Source organism: Motacilla alba, chromosome 1A, assembly GCF_015832195.1.
Source record: "Motacilla alba alba isolate MOTALB_02 chromosome 1A, Motacilla_alba_V1.0_pri, whole genome shotgun sequence".
In the NCBI taxonomy this organism is placed as follows: Eukaryota; Metazoa; Chordata; class Aves; order Passeriformes; family Motacillidae; genus Motacilla; species Motacilla alba.
Genome location: NC_052031.1, coordinates 51,762,859 through 51,780,168, shown reverse-complemented (window position 1 = coordinate 51,780,168; position 17,310 = coordinate 51,762,859). Strand labels below are relative to the sequence as shown.

At 37.3% G+C, this 17,310-nt stretch overlaps 1 protein-coding gene across 4 annotated transcripts in view; it reads right to left on the bottom strand.

Annotated features, from left to right (window-relative positions):
• Positions 1 to 17,310, bottom strand: part of LARGE1 (LARGE xylosyl- and glucuronyltransferase 1) — a 270,233-nt gene that overhangs the window by 169,739 nt on the left and 83,184 nt on the right. For 2 of the 4 annotated variants that reach the window (XM_038153717.1, XM_038153716.1), the window contains one exon: positions 11,379 to 11,477. The exons of the other annotated variants lie outside the window; for them this stretch is intronic. In XM_038153717.1, coding sequence (XP_038009645.1) covers positions 11,379 to 11,477 — 99 coding nt within the window. The remainder of the gene's footprint in view (positions 1 to 11,378; positions 11,478 to 17,310) is intronic. 4 annotated transcript variants of the gene reach the window in all.

The following is a 17,310-nucleotide window of genomic DNA, read 5'->3' as shown; positions in this document are numbered from 1 at the left end:
AGTCACTTTAGAAACACAACTAGAAATTCAATGTCATGATTTTTGTGATTCAGAATGCAGGATATTAAGATATTTGGGATTGAAAAGACTGTATAGGATATTTCTTTCTAGCCAAAGAGACACCATCAGTCAAATTAATTCTGTTAAATATTTAAAAACTGAGAGTGTTTTGTTTAAAATGAGGAATTATATCAATTCTTTTCTCCTTCTGCCTATTTTTGTGATTTTACTACTACATTTTCTCATTTTCCAGACTAAGAAAAGAGAAGGATTTTCTGTTCACACCACAATAGATATAATCTTTATTTTATTTTTATGATATTAAAAACAGGTACATAATGAAGCTTTACTATGGGTGAGTTTAATTCATTCATGACAGTTATATATCACCTTGTTGTGCAATTTTTTTAACATATCCCCACTTTTTAAACAACTTAATTAAAAGAAAAAATGTTTAAATTGCCAGAGATAACATTTATTAGCTACAGGCTAGGACTCACCAAGAAGCCTGAAGCTTAGTTAAGTATCCATCTTCTTGTAATTAATCCGTTTTTTCTTTTTTTTTTTTTAAGGAAGAAAAATATCTACAAAACTGAAAGAATGGATAAGACTTGGAGAATAATTACTCTTGAAGGTTAAAGATTTTCAAATACTCATTAAAAATTAATGGAATTAAAAAAACCAAAAACCACTGAGTTTTCTTTTTTGATAAATTTCAAGAAAATTGAGAGGTCCACTTTGATTTATCTGCTAGAATGTATCTTAGTGTCCTCCCTTTCTTGCCTCCAATGAGCTGATAACTCATTTCCTTCCTTAATACTAATTTGAGTTTTATATTCATTTGATGGTACAGACTTGGAAATTAACAACAAGCTAAGCTATATTTTTATAGATAGTGACTTGTGACAACTTTAGTTGCAAAAACAGAGATATCAGGCATCTCTCCCCACAACCTGCTGTCTCGCTCCATGTCTATTTTTGGTTCAACATCTGAAAAAGCCAGAAGAAAGCTATCAGGGAGGGTACAGAGGAAAGGATGGGCAGCCCATGTCAGGTTCTGCAGTAAAGTAGCTGCATTTCACATCCCAGTGTGCAGCTGGCAGGAAGAATTCCCACCATAACCAAACCAAGCTAGGAGCTCACTACCTCCTGCCATTTCATATACAGTATGTCATGGTTTAGGAATGGTATTCCCCAATTTAGTTCTCTCACCCACCTCCAGTTGGAGGCACAAAAGGCAAAGATTGTGGGTTGTGGTAAGAACAATTTACTGAAAATGGCAATGAGATAAGAAAACAAACAGTGACGCTAACAACATTAATAAAAAAGCTACAACCAATGATCCACACAGAAAAATTCCCTGATAATTGACAACACCAGATGGCTCCCTCCACGTTTTCTCAACCAGGAAGGAAGCCCTTCTCCTGGAGAGTCCCTTTCCCTGCCCCTAGCAACGACATGAGATAGTACGGAAGAAACTCTGTGTCCTGCTCATGCCTTATCTTGGCTACCACAAAATCTCACCCTGTGTTGGCCAGAACAAGGAAAAGCACGTTTAGGTTTCCTACCTGCAGCCATGGCATAACACAAGCACAGTTTTGCCATTTAGCAAGACCAAACTGCTCTTCATTCCTCTGGTAATATGGACTTCTGCTCTAGAGTTTTCTCACACAGGCAAATTCAAATGAACTGGAAATTCAAGCAACCCAGGAGTCAAGAAATGCATTAGAGCCAGGGAATAACATTTCTCTCCCTTTCAAACTCTGCTTCCAAAGTAAAATGCACTTCAAAACTTAAATGATCTATTTAAACCTTCATTGTACAAAAATATATTCTTTTGTCACTGAAGAAAAATGGACATGCCTTTAGGTATGCCACTAATAATAGTTCTTTAAATATCTTCTAAATCAAGTTGCATTTCAGACAGTGAAAGTTCTACTTTAACTACAAAGATATATTAAAACAATAACCCATAATTACTAACAGTGATTGCTACAATAACAACTAATTAATAATTTGGGAGTTCTGATGATTATTTTACCCCAAGGTTTTGTGAACTTCAGATAGGGGGAAGTAGGAGACAAACTGCCCTCTGTGCCTACCAGTGGCAGATACAAACCTTCCCAGGAAGCAAGCAGGTGCTGGCTGAGAGACAAGGCATAACTGGAAGGATCAGTCATGCAGATCACTTGGAAAGGCCTCCAGTCTCCTCTAGTGCTTTTCCAGTCCCTCTACTCTTGGGTTCCCTTCTTGCTGCTGCTCCTCTCAGGCTGATTATTATCTCTGTAACTTTGGTGATGGGTTATGGCAGCTTTGAATGCAGACACACCAGAGATGTTTGCATTAACTAATTCAGACACTGACACCAGGGAGGGTGGATCACCTCAGGCTGCACACAGACTCCCAAAATATCCATATTCCACCTTACCTACAGAAGTGGATACTGCATATGTGACAGCAGTTCTTCAACTGTACTTCTAAATGCAATGTAGATTTACATTGAGTTTTGAGCTCTGGTCACAATGAATTGCTTTATTTCCATAAAGCATCTGAAAATCTCCCTCCTAGCACCCCTTTTCCCTTTTATCATAAATGCCTGAAAAGGAGACAGCTTCTTCTCCCTGTAAAGGAAAATCATTTATTATCTTTTATTTATTCTTAGTTGCAGTGAAATAACACTAAAACCATTTGGCAACTAGCTAAAACTAAGGACAAACACACTCCACTAATAGTTCAACACAGAATTATTTGAGTTAGAAGAGACCTTTAAAAGTCATCTAGTCCCATACCCCTGCAGTGGGTTGGGACATCAATCGCTAGGTTGAGGTTGCTTCAAAGCCCTATCCAACCTGACACTGAATGCTTCTGAATATGGGGCATGCACAACTTCCCTGGGCCACTTGTTCCAGCAGGAAAAAGACTAAAAGTAAGCAGAGAGAAGCAAGGCATAAATTTGTGAAGAAATTTTTAACTATCTGAAAATCTTGTTTTCTAGTTTCTCCTGGCTGGCCATATGATTTCTCATCGCATTTTCCTCAGTGAAAGCCCTAATTACAAGCATGTAAGTTTGTGCAAATAAAACAGATCAAAAAACCCTACACACCTAAGTACTAACAAAAAAATAACAGAAAGCTACATTGGTTAGGAGAAGTTTACTCATAAAGGGGATAACTAATGACAAGAAAGAGTCCCAACACAAAAACATAAAATGCAGTCAGCGGTTGAGTTTTTTTCGGTTTTCTCAAGTTTTCTTCTTTATGTTAAGCATAGCTAAACAGGTATTTAGAGAGCAGGATATGCAGCATATGAAAGCATTAGACAGGTTGAACTGTACCCATCTGACTAGCATGAATTCTCAAGTCTGAAATGTCTTTCTTGTATAAAAAGGAAAATCTGAACCATATTGGATCTTCTCTGTTTTAACTGGGGGGATGCAACATTCTTTTCTTCTAGTTTCATTTCCAGGCTCCTTGGGTCCTTCAGACAGAACACATTATAATTTTGCTGAACAATGTTGCTTGGTTTTTACATCTCAAAAAAAAACCCTTTATTTTTTCTAGTGAAAATCAATATTAAAAAAGAAAGCAAATGATGTTATTTTTTTAAAGAGAGAGAACAAAAAGTAATGATGTACATGTGAAGGGAAACTAGCAGTGGTTAAAATTTTCTGGTCACATCATCACTGGTGCTGAACAAGGAACATAAACACTACCAGAGGTATACTACAATAGCAGCCCCTACTCCCACTAGGCAGCACTGCAGATATGTCCCCAGGAATCCAGTAATGGAACAGAGAAAATTGAACATGCGTGACAGAGAGAGAGAGTGAAATGAAGCACAAAAAGGAACTGCCACAAAAAAGGCTTAAAAGGCTTCAAGGTGTGCAAACACTGAGGAAAAAGTCAGAGCGTGAGGGATGTGTGAACCAGTGCAAGTGCAAGTGGAGAATAGCTACAGGATTTTGAGCGAGCGAGGCTGAAAGTGATAAAGAGCAAACAAGCACAAATGTGAAAGAGAAAACAGGGGTGCAGGTGAGCATGCAAGTGAGCAACAGAGCACAGCAGTGACAGGCTGTGATGCAGTGAGAAATCGTGAAAGTAGGAAAACTGAAAACAATTCCAAATTATTTCTTTTTTGTTGCTCCTTTTACCCTCATCATTGATCAGAAAAGAGAGTTTTACATGAAAACATTCCAGACAACCATGTAGGAAAGAAACAAAAGCCACAGCGATCACTAAGAATTATCAATAAACAAGGCACTGGGAAATTGCTTTCAATTGTGTCCAGTAAGCTGAGGTAGTCAGAATGACTATTCAGTGTGCTGTTTGGAAAACAGCAGAGCGGAAGAAAGGACAACTAGTAACTTCAGAAAAGCAACTGAGCACTTAATTCTCCCTTCTCTGATGAACTGTTCTTGTCACAGTCTACTGTGAAGCCAAACATATGTACAGAATTGCAATAAAGCCTTCAGCAAGGAATTAGGAGCAGAGAAGTTAGGGATTACAGACCTTAGGTACAACTATCTGCAAGGCACAACTAAATAAGAGGTCTACCACTGTATTGGCTTTGCATGACAAGGTTTTGATAGTGGGGTGACTCTTGAGCCTTTTGTTATATTTTCTTTCCCCTGTTCAGCTGAGTAGGAGAGTGAGTGTGACTTCAGTGGGCACCTGGCAGCCAGTGAAAGTTAACCCACCACAACAACAGAGCTGTGCATACATAAAGTATGAAACCAGGAAATATTTCCCCATTCAAAAGAATTCAAGTTTCGAAAGAAACTTGAAAGAAACAGAGGTAACAACAGTTATTGTGGTCAAATTACTCTGCTTTTTCTGGTAACAGTCTTGATGCACCACCTCTTTCTTTCCCTCTTTAATACACAGACTACAGGATACCTTTTTTAAACTGGTACTACTTCCAAGAGTTTCAAGAAAAATTCCACCTATGTAAGATGTCAAGTAGAAAAAAGAGGAAGCTATTTCATTTCATGGGGTTAATGACAGAGAAACTGCTTGTTATGGTTTTTTGAAGACAGTCTCAAGTTCATTAGATTGTAAGAGTATTAAAGCCAAGAGGCTGGATGACTTCCCCATGGGCACTCAAACTCTCAAAAAAAAGTTATTTCATTTAACCTTTTGTCAGTCATATTTATTGTATAAAATAGATGTAATTTGTCATAGTCACAAAAAACTGTAATAAAATATTTCCATTTATATAATGAAATAAAATAATTCGTTTATATATATATAAAAAAGAATTCATTTATATCTTTGTCCTGGGTTGACTATATGATGCTTTTATCCCCAATCATCTTGTTCTGTTTATGCTAAAGAATAACTTTTGCACCTTTAAGGCTTGCTCCAGAGAGTGAAGGGGGGACAGAAGAAGAGCGCAGTTTGTTTTCAGACACTGCTCTCACTCCTCCACATCCCTGCTCCTTGACTGTGTTGTCTGCGGATGGACAGACAATGGGACAGAGCTCTCCTTTGTTTTAGTTAGTTTTAGCTAACTGAGGCAAAGAAGTTCCCTGGACTGTGTTTTTTTCTCTTTTCTTTGGAGCTGTTTAAACCTGCTCTGGACTGAACACCCAGCAGAGCACCGGCAGCTCGCACCTGCAGCCACCGGGCCAGGCCTGGGCTGCGGCATTTCCAGCGCCAGAGGGACTGATGAGAGACTGAGTGAGCTGAGCTGCAACCCGGGGAGGGAACTTTTGGAGTTTGTCATCTCTTTTGGAGCAGCAAGAGGTTTTATTGTTTCATATTGTTTAGGTTTTATTGCTTAATAAACAGGTTTTTTTCCACTTTTCTCCAAGGAGTTATTTTCTCCTGAACTGGTTGGGGGGAGGGGCCAATTGAATCTGCTTTCCTAGAGGAGTCCCTCTGGGGGTTCTCTCCCAAATCTGCCCTGAACCAGGACAATCTTGAAGGTTACTAAAGGTCTACATGGTGAAAAAATAATTCATTAATGCTTATCTAGGCTCAAATTTGGATTTCATTAACTAGGTTTCATCAACATCAAGCTTTCTCAAAAAACTACATCTGTTATATATTGAATATATATATAGAATATATTATAAAGAATATGTAGCATAGCAGGTTGCTAATGATTTCCTCTGGGGTTATGGGCTGTCATTCTGCTCCCCATCTGTCTTCCTCTCACATATTCTCTGTCCTCTCTCCAGTTGCTCTTTCTGTTGCAGTTTGGGGTTTTTTTCCCTTCTTAATTTTTAATTCTGTTATCCCAGAGGTGCTACATGTGGCTGATAGGCTTGGCCTTGGCCAGGTTTGTCCTGGAGCCGGCTGGCATTGGCTCTGTTAGACATAAGGGGAGAGCTTCTCAGGGAAGTCACTCACCCTTGTAGCTCCCCACGCTACCAAAATCGGATCACACACACACTCCCCAAATAAGCCCTGAACCACTCAGTTTGAAAGAAATCCATTTTCTCACACAAGTGCACCAAAGAGCTTTGAGTAGTTCATGTTACATAGTGAGACTGTCATTCAAAAGAAGCATTCCTAAAACTTAACAGCATTCCTTTTTCTCCATCAACACTTCTTTTCCTTCGCCTAAAAAGGCTGGTGAGACTAATTAGTTCCCAACACTCCACTACTGTTAACAATAATATTACCTAGCCTAGAGAGCGTTTTTCATCAGTAGATCAAAAAGTGCTTAGGAAATAAGCCAAGTGTCATTACCTCATCAAGTAATAACCACTAAATAATCAGCTCTGCTGCTGCTTTAATCCTTAAAAATGGTGTTTTAAAATCATGAAGAAGCCAAAACATAATCTCCAAATAATACCCTTCTCTAGCAAAGGAGATTATTTATTTCCTGTTCAGTGGAACCCAAGAGAGCTCCATGAAGCAAATAGTGAATATATTTGCAAAGATACCACATAGGATTAGAAGAGACCTTTGCAGTTATGGAGCTCAGGCCCAGTTGTCCCAGGCTGAAATATCATATAAGCCCTTTCTTAAACAGCTTGAGTTTTGCATTAAAACTAGTGAGAGTTATTTTTCATTAATACCACAGAGAGACCGTGTCAGAAATACACTGTTCTGATGAACAGATATTTTCTTCCTATTTGCATTCCTAAATGCATTATCGACCTGATAGAACACATTTGTCTTGGTATTAACAGTATCTGCTCATGTGAAAAGCTCTGCCCTGTCTTGTGTATTTAGAAAGCTCTCAATCTGGTAAAGGAAAGGAAACAACAATTAAGTCTCCCATCCTAATAACTAGCAAGGCCTTTCAAGTTGTGCCTGTGGCTATTAACATATATACATCACCAACTATCCCCCAGTATCAAATCCAACTTTACTAGAAATATTTATTCAAAGTCCAAAATTCAGTTCCAGAGCAGTGATGGTCACCTAAGAATCCACTATAGTGTATTAAGACTATTCTTTTCCAAGGTGCCTTGCATTACACTTACTAACACCAATTTTAATTTGTCACTGTACTGCTCTGTTCTAAAAAAAATCTGTTGTGGAGATTCCACAACTCCTGTTCACAATCTATCAGGACACTTTGAACTCTCTTCTGTTTAGAGCTACTTCTCCTCTTGTCAACTTCACCTAAATCTCCCATTGCAACAATTTCAGGCTATAACTTGCTATGTTCTGATCAAATCCATTTCTGTATGCAATGAAAAGTCTAGTCAGCTTGCAGCAGTGAATACAAATGTGCAGTCCTTGTCCTCTTGAGAATTTCACTATTTATCAACCTTTCTCTCTTTAAACAGCTGGAGAAGAGGATTGACCATCTACCATATGCTTTAGGACTGTACTAAGAGATCTTTCTCAACAAACATCCTCAGAAATAATAATACAAACATCTTGCATTACTGCTTATGTGAAGTTCTGATCTGTTTTACCCTACTTTTGTTATCTGAAGAAACAAAGATCTTCTCACTTACTTTTTTTCTCCCATACCTAAAAGCTGGCATTGCCATCAATTTGGTAACAACATTATGCTGTTTTCTTTAGACACAAATCATCTATAGTACTAAAGAGGAATTAGGATTTTCCCATACTCTGGAATCTCAAAGCCATTATTTCATGCAACAGGCCATCCTGAAACAATATTTACTCTCTCAGTTCTGTCTCTTTTTTTCCTTTTCTTCTGTTTCAGAAAATGTACTTTTCCTTTTATATTAATAGAAAATAATTAACCAAAACTTCAGTTATAGTTCTTCAGTTTTTTGTAGCACACTGGAACTGTTCATTAGAGTACACAGGCAGAATATGAACTCCTTATCAAGTTGCAGCCGTTGTCTGTTTGTTATTCCAGTATTCATATGATTTTTAACCACATAACCACCTGTACTCTTACTAGAGGGTTGATGATGTATAGCCTCTGCTCTTAAGTTAGACTAATAATAGAAAGGACTAGGGGGTCTACAGAGACTTAAATTAGCCTTAAATAGTCCTTCCACCATCAGCCACCACCAAAAATGCCTCACTTACACGATCACTTTTCTCTTCAATATATTGCTCACCTAATGTTGTATTTGCTCTTGAGAGGGCCAAATAAGCAGGTTATCCATATTCCTTGTAACATCAAATTCTCTTTTAACAATTATTAATGATTTCCTACACTTTTAAAATACTGATTCCGTTAAATCCATAAACACTTGATGACTACCAAATATTAATCATCAATTTGCAAGTTTGACTGGTAGCTTTTATGTTCTGAATAAGGTTTCACATTGAAAAATTTCCTGTAATTTCAAAAGATGCAAACCTAATGAATAATTTGGAATGTACACATTTTCATGGTGCTGAATCTTTTCACATATACATGATGCTCAAATACAAGATTAGTGTGCAGCCCAGCAAGGCTGCTTTTAGTGATATTGCAAATGGTACTTTTAGAACAGGACTCCATGTCTTCCTGACTCCTCAAGATAATACCTTCTCTTTTCCAAATGAATCCACTTTCTTACTACATCCCACTACTTGCAATGCATGCATATCTTGTCCTTTGTCTTGTCTTCCTGCCTGGATTATTACTAAAAAAAGCCAGCTTGCAAGTACTCCATTCAGTTTGGAGTTTATGACAAGTGACAGTAACACCTGAGCACTGTTCCTTCCCTACTCTCATTCATTAGCTCCTCCCTTCCTAATTAAGCTCTCTCACCTTCTCAGTTTTCACCACACCATTAGAGCTTCTTTTCTGTGAGATCTACTAAAACCAGGTTCAAACTCTCAGCAATTCTGTTTGTGATTCCTACTCTCACTGGCTGCAAATATGATTCTTCCAACAAGCACCACATGAAATTACCATGAATAATTTTCCCACCAGTGGAAGTCTGCCATTACTTGTCTGCCTCTAACCAGAGGCTATTTCACCACAGCTCCTAGATCAAGCACCTTGCTTTAGTGCAATCTAACAGTAATTAGCAGAAAAACAACCCCTGTCCAGGAATGGCTCAGATTATTCCATTCCTACATGCAGTTAAACAATGTGCCAGGACCTTAGCGGAGTACTTCTAAAAAAGATTCAAATAATATAAGGTCTTTCTATTTGTTGTAATGTACTGATAGATATGTAAGGTAAACAACTATTAGCTATCTAATATATACGTTTATTTAAATATGCAAATATTTTTCCAAACAATTTTTTTGCAAGGGCAACACCTTGCCCTTAATAAAACAATTAAAGAAATTACAAGTCTCATCCTTCTCTACACATCAAATGTGCTCATAGATTGCCATATGGTGCAAATATTTTTTCCCACAGAATTACCATTATGCTTTGCTTCAGATTGACAGTACTATTCTAGATCTGCCTCCCCTGAATCAACCTGCAAATTAAACTGAAGAAAAACAGTACTATTGTTGTAGATTTGTTGGTGGAAAGGGTTCTGTCCTTTCTTTAGTGGTAGCAATTGCAATGTGTAATATTATTTTTTTCTAAGCTAATATCTAGGCTTACTGGCCTATTGCGTGTGTAGTCTCCAAGATGAAAAAGTGGCTATTAAGAGCAAAAAACTTCTTTTTAAAAGACCATTTCTAATACAGCCCAGCAAGTTTCTGTGACTCGAAAACTTAAGAGGCCTGCTGAAGTTCCAGTTTCCAAAGTGACCAATGTAGACAGAGGCCTTTTAGGAAGCTAAAATAGTGCAGCTACACAAGAGTCTTCCTGGCAAGACAAAAGCTGATATAACCCCAGAAATAGGGGGGTATGTAGATTGCACATTATCACCTATCAATACTTCACTTTCAGGTTGTAGTTAACATAAGGTGACAGGAGTAGCATCATCTCAGAGAAGAATTTTATTAAGAAGAATTTTATTAAGTTTAGGGCTTCTCTGTAAGGTAAGTTTGTGCCAGTCTGAGATGTGCCATTTTGAACAGCAACTGCTATGTCAACTAGTCTACTACCCCATGAGAGCTTTTATTAGTACAGATGTCATTTTGGAAGCTGTTTTATGAAGTTTTCAATGGGGACTCTTTCTTGTCATTCCCTGATTCAGCGTGCTCCACATCATCCATACTGCACCACAAATCTAACCACACTTCTCAGGCACAAATAAACAAATGCATATAAACAGGAGCTGAGGACAAGGAAGATACGGAATTTTTCAAGGGGAACAGGTAATCACATACCAAAACAACAATTCCCATAGTTTTCAGTATCTTGATTTAACCCATCTTCCCCCTGAATACAGTAAAAATCATGAGTCCCTTAAGTAGCTTTATTCAAGAAATAACTTTCTTCTCTCCATCTACTCACAGTGGTCTTCAATTAAAGGCTAAAATGATGAAATTCACTGAGATTGACAGAGGAAATAAAAGGAGAGAAACCACTGAAATGCATCTTCAGAAGCAGGTTATTAAATGTCCCACAGACATCAGTGCGAGTGACAGCCAACAGAGCTTAGTGGGAAAAAGAGAGCAGAAAATTAAACTTCTCATTGGGCCTGGTGATGACTAATATCTCTTCTCTGATGAGCTGAAACTGCTTAATCTTTGCTATTAATATCATATCACTGAGGTACACGTATGGCAGCTGAAATGGAGCATATGCAAGTGTTTAAAATTGGGGAGAGGAAAAAAGGCCACAAATAACAACAGGAGGACATTTGCTCTTAAGTCTCTTAAAAGCAAGAAACTCAGTATGAAACAGAGAGTCACCATCAGTGACTCTGAAGTCAGGTTACTATGAGGCAGCTCGTGGGCAAACAAAGTCATGCAATTTAAAGCAGATAAATAGTAGGTTTCAATCATTTGGTTAAATGATCGCATTTGCATTCTACAGGGAAGACCACTTAATTCATCACATCTCCACTCAAGTGTACATGAACAAGCAACTAACACCTTCACCCAACTCAAATAAGTTAGATAATTGTTATTTTCAAACTTACTTACCTCTGTGTATATTGGCAAAGCTCTGAAGAAAGTTAGCTGGAGTTCCCTGGAATCCAGTACTTATGTGTAGCTGTGCAAATGGATTTGTAAACTTGGTTCCTATAAGAATATTATAGAAAATGTAACCTCACTGTTGAGATGTTTACCTTGAACCCTTGGGTTTGTAATGCACTGAAGCAAGAGGTGAAATAGCTAAATCCATTATAGTTAATACTGCTAGAAAACATTCTGTGTGTATTACATTTCAGACCAAAAGAATCCTTTGTTAAAGGCAGCGTGGATCCCCTGAGATACACATTATAACAGTTTGATTAGTAGAGAATAAAAAGCAGACTTTTATAGAATTCATTCATGCAAAAACATTATTCCTGATAAAGTTAACAAGCAAAATCACAGAGTTGGGTTAAATGAAATCAAATTACAGGCAGGAAATATAGTGATGGTGAAATATTAAAGTGGTGATATGATTCCAATACAATTCTAGAATGCTGAATGCCTTAACATTGGGAAAGAAATAGATGAGAAATCTTCCATGTTTTAATACTCTAAAGGTAAATTGTAAACACTACAGTGATTTTATGTTTTATTTGGAAAATTAAGAATACAATACTGATAGATTTTAAGTTTATAAGCCTTGATCCCATGAATAATTGATGGCCAAATTAGTGCTGAAATACATCTTTCTTCTTAAATTTAATAACCATGCTTAACCTGCAATTGAAACTGTGATTTGATCCTTTCTGAAGGGTTATTTTTCACAACTGAAAAGGTACACTGGCCTGGAGCCCAAAACAAATATTTTTCTTGGGAAATTAGTTTTTCTGGACTGGGATGGCAACTGATCATCCTGATAACTAGCTCCTACTAGCTAGAGGAAGATTAGCAATTATCCTACGAATTTATCTCTTTTTTAAACAGCTTAAGTTGTGAGAGCTGTAGCACTGGAGCACTCTCATCTATAGTCCTCAAGGTGATATTTTTTGCAGTGCACTTTATGTACTGCAATATCTCATAATCACGATTACTCACTTTACATGAAACCAAAACTGTTAAAATGATCCTTTTCTGGTTTTTTTTCCCATTGTCTGCTTCTTGTCTTTCACTTCTTGCCTTGAAGCCAGAAATATCTGGACAGAGATTAAAGCATGTATTTTTTAACAAGACAGAATAATTTATTCAGGGAAGTGCTATAATCCTCCACTAGCTTTAAAATCAAGTTCAGCAATCTGGCTAGAAGAACAGCTCTGGTGTATCTAGAATGTGTGGGTCAGACGCAGGAATTACCAGCCAGCACCATTCTATCAATTCTACAACATAATGCAGCTTGTGCTATGCAAGACGTGAGAGACATTGATTGTTAGCAGTCACTGTGATGGTAAAAACCTACAAATCTTCACAAGCCCATACAACATCAGTAACTGTTCTGTGTAATTTTGAGAAGAATCTACAAGTTTATCTGTCGGGTCCATTTCGAACCAAATTAAACAAAGACTGTTGTAACTAGTCTAGGAGAGATGCAATGACATCTAAATAAGGAAAGGTGAATAATAAAGCAGGAAAAATTGTAGGGAAAGAAAATGTTGGGGAGAAACACAACAACTTTGGGTTATTTTTTTTTCACTCTACTTAATCACATAAGAAACTGGTAACTTTCACACTTTTTTATTCCAGTAATTCCTCCAAGTGCTTTTCAACATATAAGAATAATACCATCTTATTAGCTATGGCTTTATTTGAGCTCCAGAAATAATCTTCTATACATTACACAAATGGTATGCGAGATACTTTGATTTTAAACTACACTGTGACAATCCAAATCCTGTGTCTAGAGAGCCAAATGAAGATCCTAGTGTAGCACCAACAGCTGTAACTGCATTGGATTTAAACCGCTTAGAAGGAAAAATAACCACTTGGAAGATGTAGGGGCCCGGGTTTCAGTGGCTAGATAAGAATCCATAAGCTGCACAGGCTTCCCCTGCTTCTCATGGTGGTGCATCTCTACCCCTGACATTGCCTGTGCTTGCTCAACAACAGCCAACACAAGCAGGGCTGACTGTGCTAGAATCACACTTTCAGTTCGTTTTGTAGATACACATTTTTGGTTTTCCAATCAGGACCCTGGTGTACTACTAAATCCAAGCTTGTAAGCTACTCCAGGTGTTTAAAAGCTTTTATTGGTGGTGGTGATTTCACTGGGCATTTCAGAAGTTCAGGAAGCACTATGCAAAGAGCAAACCACACACCTCTTCTCTATAGTAAGTACATACATTATTACAAGTTCATTCGAAAAAGTATCTCATTGAGAAACACTTCATTTATACAGTAAAATATTTTAACCGGGCCTATAATTATTTTTTAAAGTAAATATACCGAACAAGTGGTCTCCTTTGTATTGTGAATTTAATATAGGAAACTGTGACAATTCTATAATTTTTTTGTAATTTTAACTTCACTACTTTCAGTTCTCCCCCCCAGTTCCTCATCTCTGCAAACTTTGACATTCAGTAATTTGAAAGACAAACAGAATTATAAAATTAAAAAAAAAAAAAAAAGAGAGAGAGGCTTAAAACCTTGATGTTTACATCCTGGATGTTGACCATTTCAGAGAATTATAGAGAAAGGCAGTCCCGCCACAGGTTAGAAGGAATTATTGTCACAGGATGGCTCAAATAGCTTGAATAGGGTTAAACTGGAAGAGAATCTCAGGCTAAAAATGTATCAGTCTCCAGGTCACCAACTTTTCCTCTTTCTGTTGGTATCTACAAAGCTGAGTGAACCAGGATGACTGCTGTCAGACTATGTTTTTGAAGTTACTTGTGCATGTCACTCAATAGTCCAAGGATATCTAGATATAATAAAAAAAGAGTCTCTTTCATGTCTAAAAACAAGAATTGCAAAGCAACACAAGAGAGGTAAAACTTCAAGGGAAGGAAATAATTACTCAGCTGAACAATTCAATGGCTGTCATGTCTGAAAAACGTTTGAAAAGGGTACAGAGGGTTTAAATAAAAGAGATGTGTTGAAGATACTGGTATTGTTAAGCTAAGCATACCTAAAACAGATCCACCCCAAAACAGGGTATCAACCTTCCCACTTAGTTGCTTTTCCTAAACCATTCCAGAGCATAATCTGCAGAACATAAGAATGACCATACACAGTGTATGAAGTAATTATTTGAATACTTTTTTTAACCAGACTCCTCCTCCTTCTAGTATTATACACATTTAAATAAATATTCAAAATATAAGTTTCAAAAGTACTGGAAGGCACTTCAGATATTATTTGCTGTTTAACAAAACAGATTTTGATTTCAAACTTTTTCCTGATCTGAAAAACCCCACAAATTTTAAATACAAAAAATTCAGAAAAATCAAACATCCCCAACTAATTGCTCTAAGAATCAAAAATGAATTTTTAATTTCAATCTTTTAAAGCATCTCTTTTTCAGATTTTTTTTCATCTTATGCTTATACATTTGTTGACCTGCTTGCCTGTTTGCCTCCAAAGCTCATTTATTAATTTCAAATTACTTTGTTAGAGGGAAAGAAGTCAGAGGTAATGAAGCTTCTACAATGGCCAGAGAACACAGAGAGAGAGAGAGAGAGAGAGAGAGAGAGAGAGAGAGAGAGAGAGATGAGAGATGCCAAACATTTTACCATTGAGAAATACACTGCAGCAGGAGCTCAGGATTTATTTAGATATGAGGAGATCCATATGGGAACTAGATTATATAAATTGTAGGAAAAGCAACCTCAACATCAATCAGCTGCATGGTAATCAATCACAGCAAGTCAGGCTACATTACTTCCAGCACACAAAGGAGTTCTAGTGCAGTTAAATTGCACACTTTTTTCAGAAAGCCAAGTGTTGCTTCTTGTGGTTGTTTTTCTGCTTAACAAGACATTTAAGCTCACCTTGCTTTTCTGTTTTTATATGAAAAAACATGTTTTGATGATGAAGTTAGTAAGTACTCATCTTTGAAACAGAGAAGGAATAATCAGGAAATAGCAGTCCTACTTTTCAGTCTTCCACACAGCCCTAACAGAATTTGGGCAACCAGATGTCCCTTCCTCTTGGGAGAAATTTGCTTGCTTTTGTGTAATGCAACTTTTGAAGATGGCATTTTTCCCAAAAGTTTGTTCAAAGAAGGAGAAAGACCAAGATGAAACAAAACCCTTGAGAAATCCCACAGATTATATTCATTTAGCTGCTGTTCCAAAACACCTGTCCCCTAACACCTGTCAAAGATTCCATTTCATTCTTTATGTTTCTACCAGAAAAGACAACTTAAGAGCTGTCAAGGAAAAGAAAGCCAAGAGAAAACTGGTGTTTAGAAGCAAAGAAACATTCCATCCAACCATGAGATTGTACAGAGAACAAAGAAGGTAAGCCCACAGCTTACTTTGCTTTTCTGCAAGCATGTACTTAAAATTATGAGCATCAAAAGAAAATGCATGCCCTCTGTACTGGAATTCCAAAAAGAAATGCAGACTTGCTTTCCCTTGGCAGAGCACACTGACAGAAGAAGAGGCCACTGCAAGATTCAAGGCTTCTCCTGAGATGACAGGGTATTAGTTTAAGGATGTGAACTCCTGGCAAGCTGAAGTAAAAACATTAACTTCAACAGTCAACTTCAGCATTCCAATGGGAATGGGCATTACCAGCTAAGGATAAAATCGCAGATTTTTAAGTTTAATCAAAAAAAGGTTGAGAAGAAAAAAAATATCCATGTTCATCCCTAACTCCACCATTTGAGCTCCAAAAGCTTCTCATGGCCATGGCGTATTTTGGCTGACACTCCTGGTATAAGGCCATTCTTGTTTTGGTATAGAAACTACTTCAAATTTCCTATCACTGCTCACAAGAAGGCTGTTTATTTATAAAATGGGGAGTCAGACTCTTTCAATATTCACCTAATTTTATTTTCTTAGGTGATGGACATATAAGGCTTCTCAAGTCTGTAAAAAAAAAAAAAAAAGTGGGATCACCAAATTCTAAGCTAAAGAAAGAACGAGACCCAGCTTTCACAGCACGGACCTTCTGGTCCTTTATCAGCATCCTGAATAGCCAAATCATCAGGGTTTCATAGAAGAACATGTCTTCCAGAAGCAACAAAATTTCTCATAAGCCTGAGGTCTTTGCTATCATAATTGATGTTTCTCTGGTAGGATCCACAGACATATTCAAGACGGTGTAGTGACTGCAGTAGAGACAGAGGTGCTTAAGTGGCAATTCTCTATCACCTGGAATAAATGTAACAAGAGAGGAGTAAGCCAGCACTATTTACTCCAGAATGGAAAGGAAGGGGTGGCTTTTTAACTAAGGAGAGCCAACATTCACTAAACACACCTCCTGTACACCTGTTCAGGCACTCATCACAGAAGCACCCTTACTTATATGCAGAGGCACCCTTTCAGGACTTCTTCTCTCAGAACTTTATTAAAAAGACAGGATCAATACAAAGGTGTCAGCTTCTGTTTTAAATGGACACTGGATTAAGTTTTCATGTTTAATTATGTTGAGATACGTAACAGATAAAATTCAGGCCAACTGAAGGAAACATAGTTAAAAAAGCAATTGTATGCTTTGTGTCTTTTTGATTACATTGTTTGTGAGGGAATTATTTTCTGATGTTTGTTCATCAGTTGCAAGTGTCTGATACACATTTTAGCAATTACTTTTTTTTTTTTGTCTCTTTCTATGAGCCACTTAATGCAAGCATTAAAAGTTCAGGCAGTTTTCATCATGCACACAGATCATGTGATAAACTTTAGGCACTTAACTGAAAAAAGCTGAACCCCCAGAATAAGTTTTTTGATTCAAGTATTCACAAATGTGATTTCCAAATCTACTTCCCGTGAATATTAAAACTGGATATTCATTGTTCCCATAGACAGTCTTCTCAATTAACATATTCACTAGGATATTTATG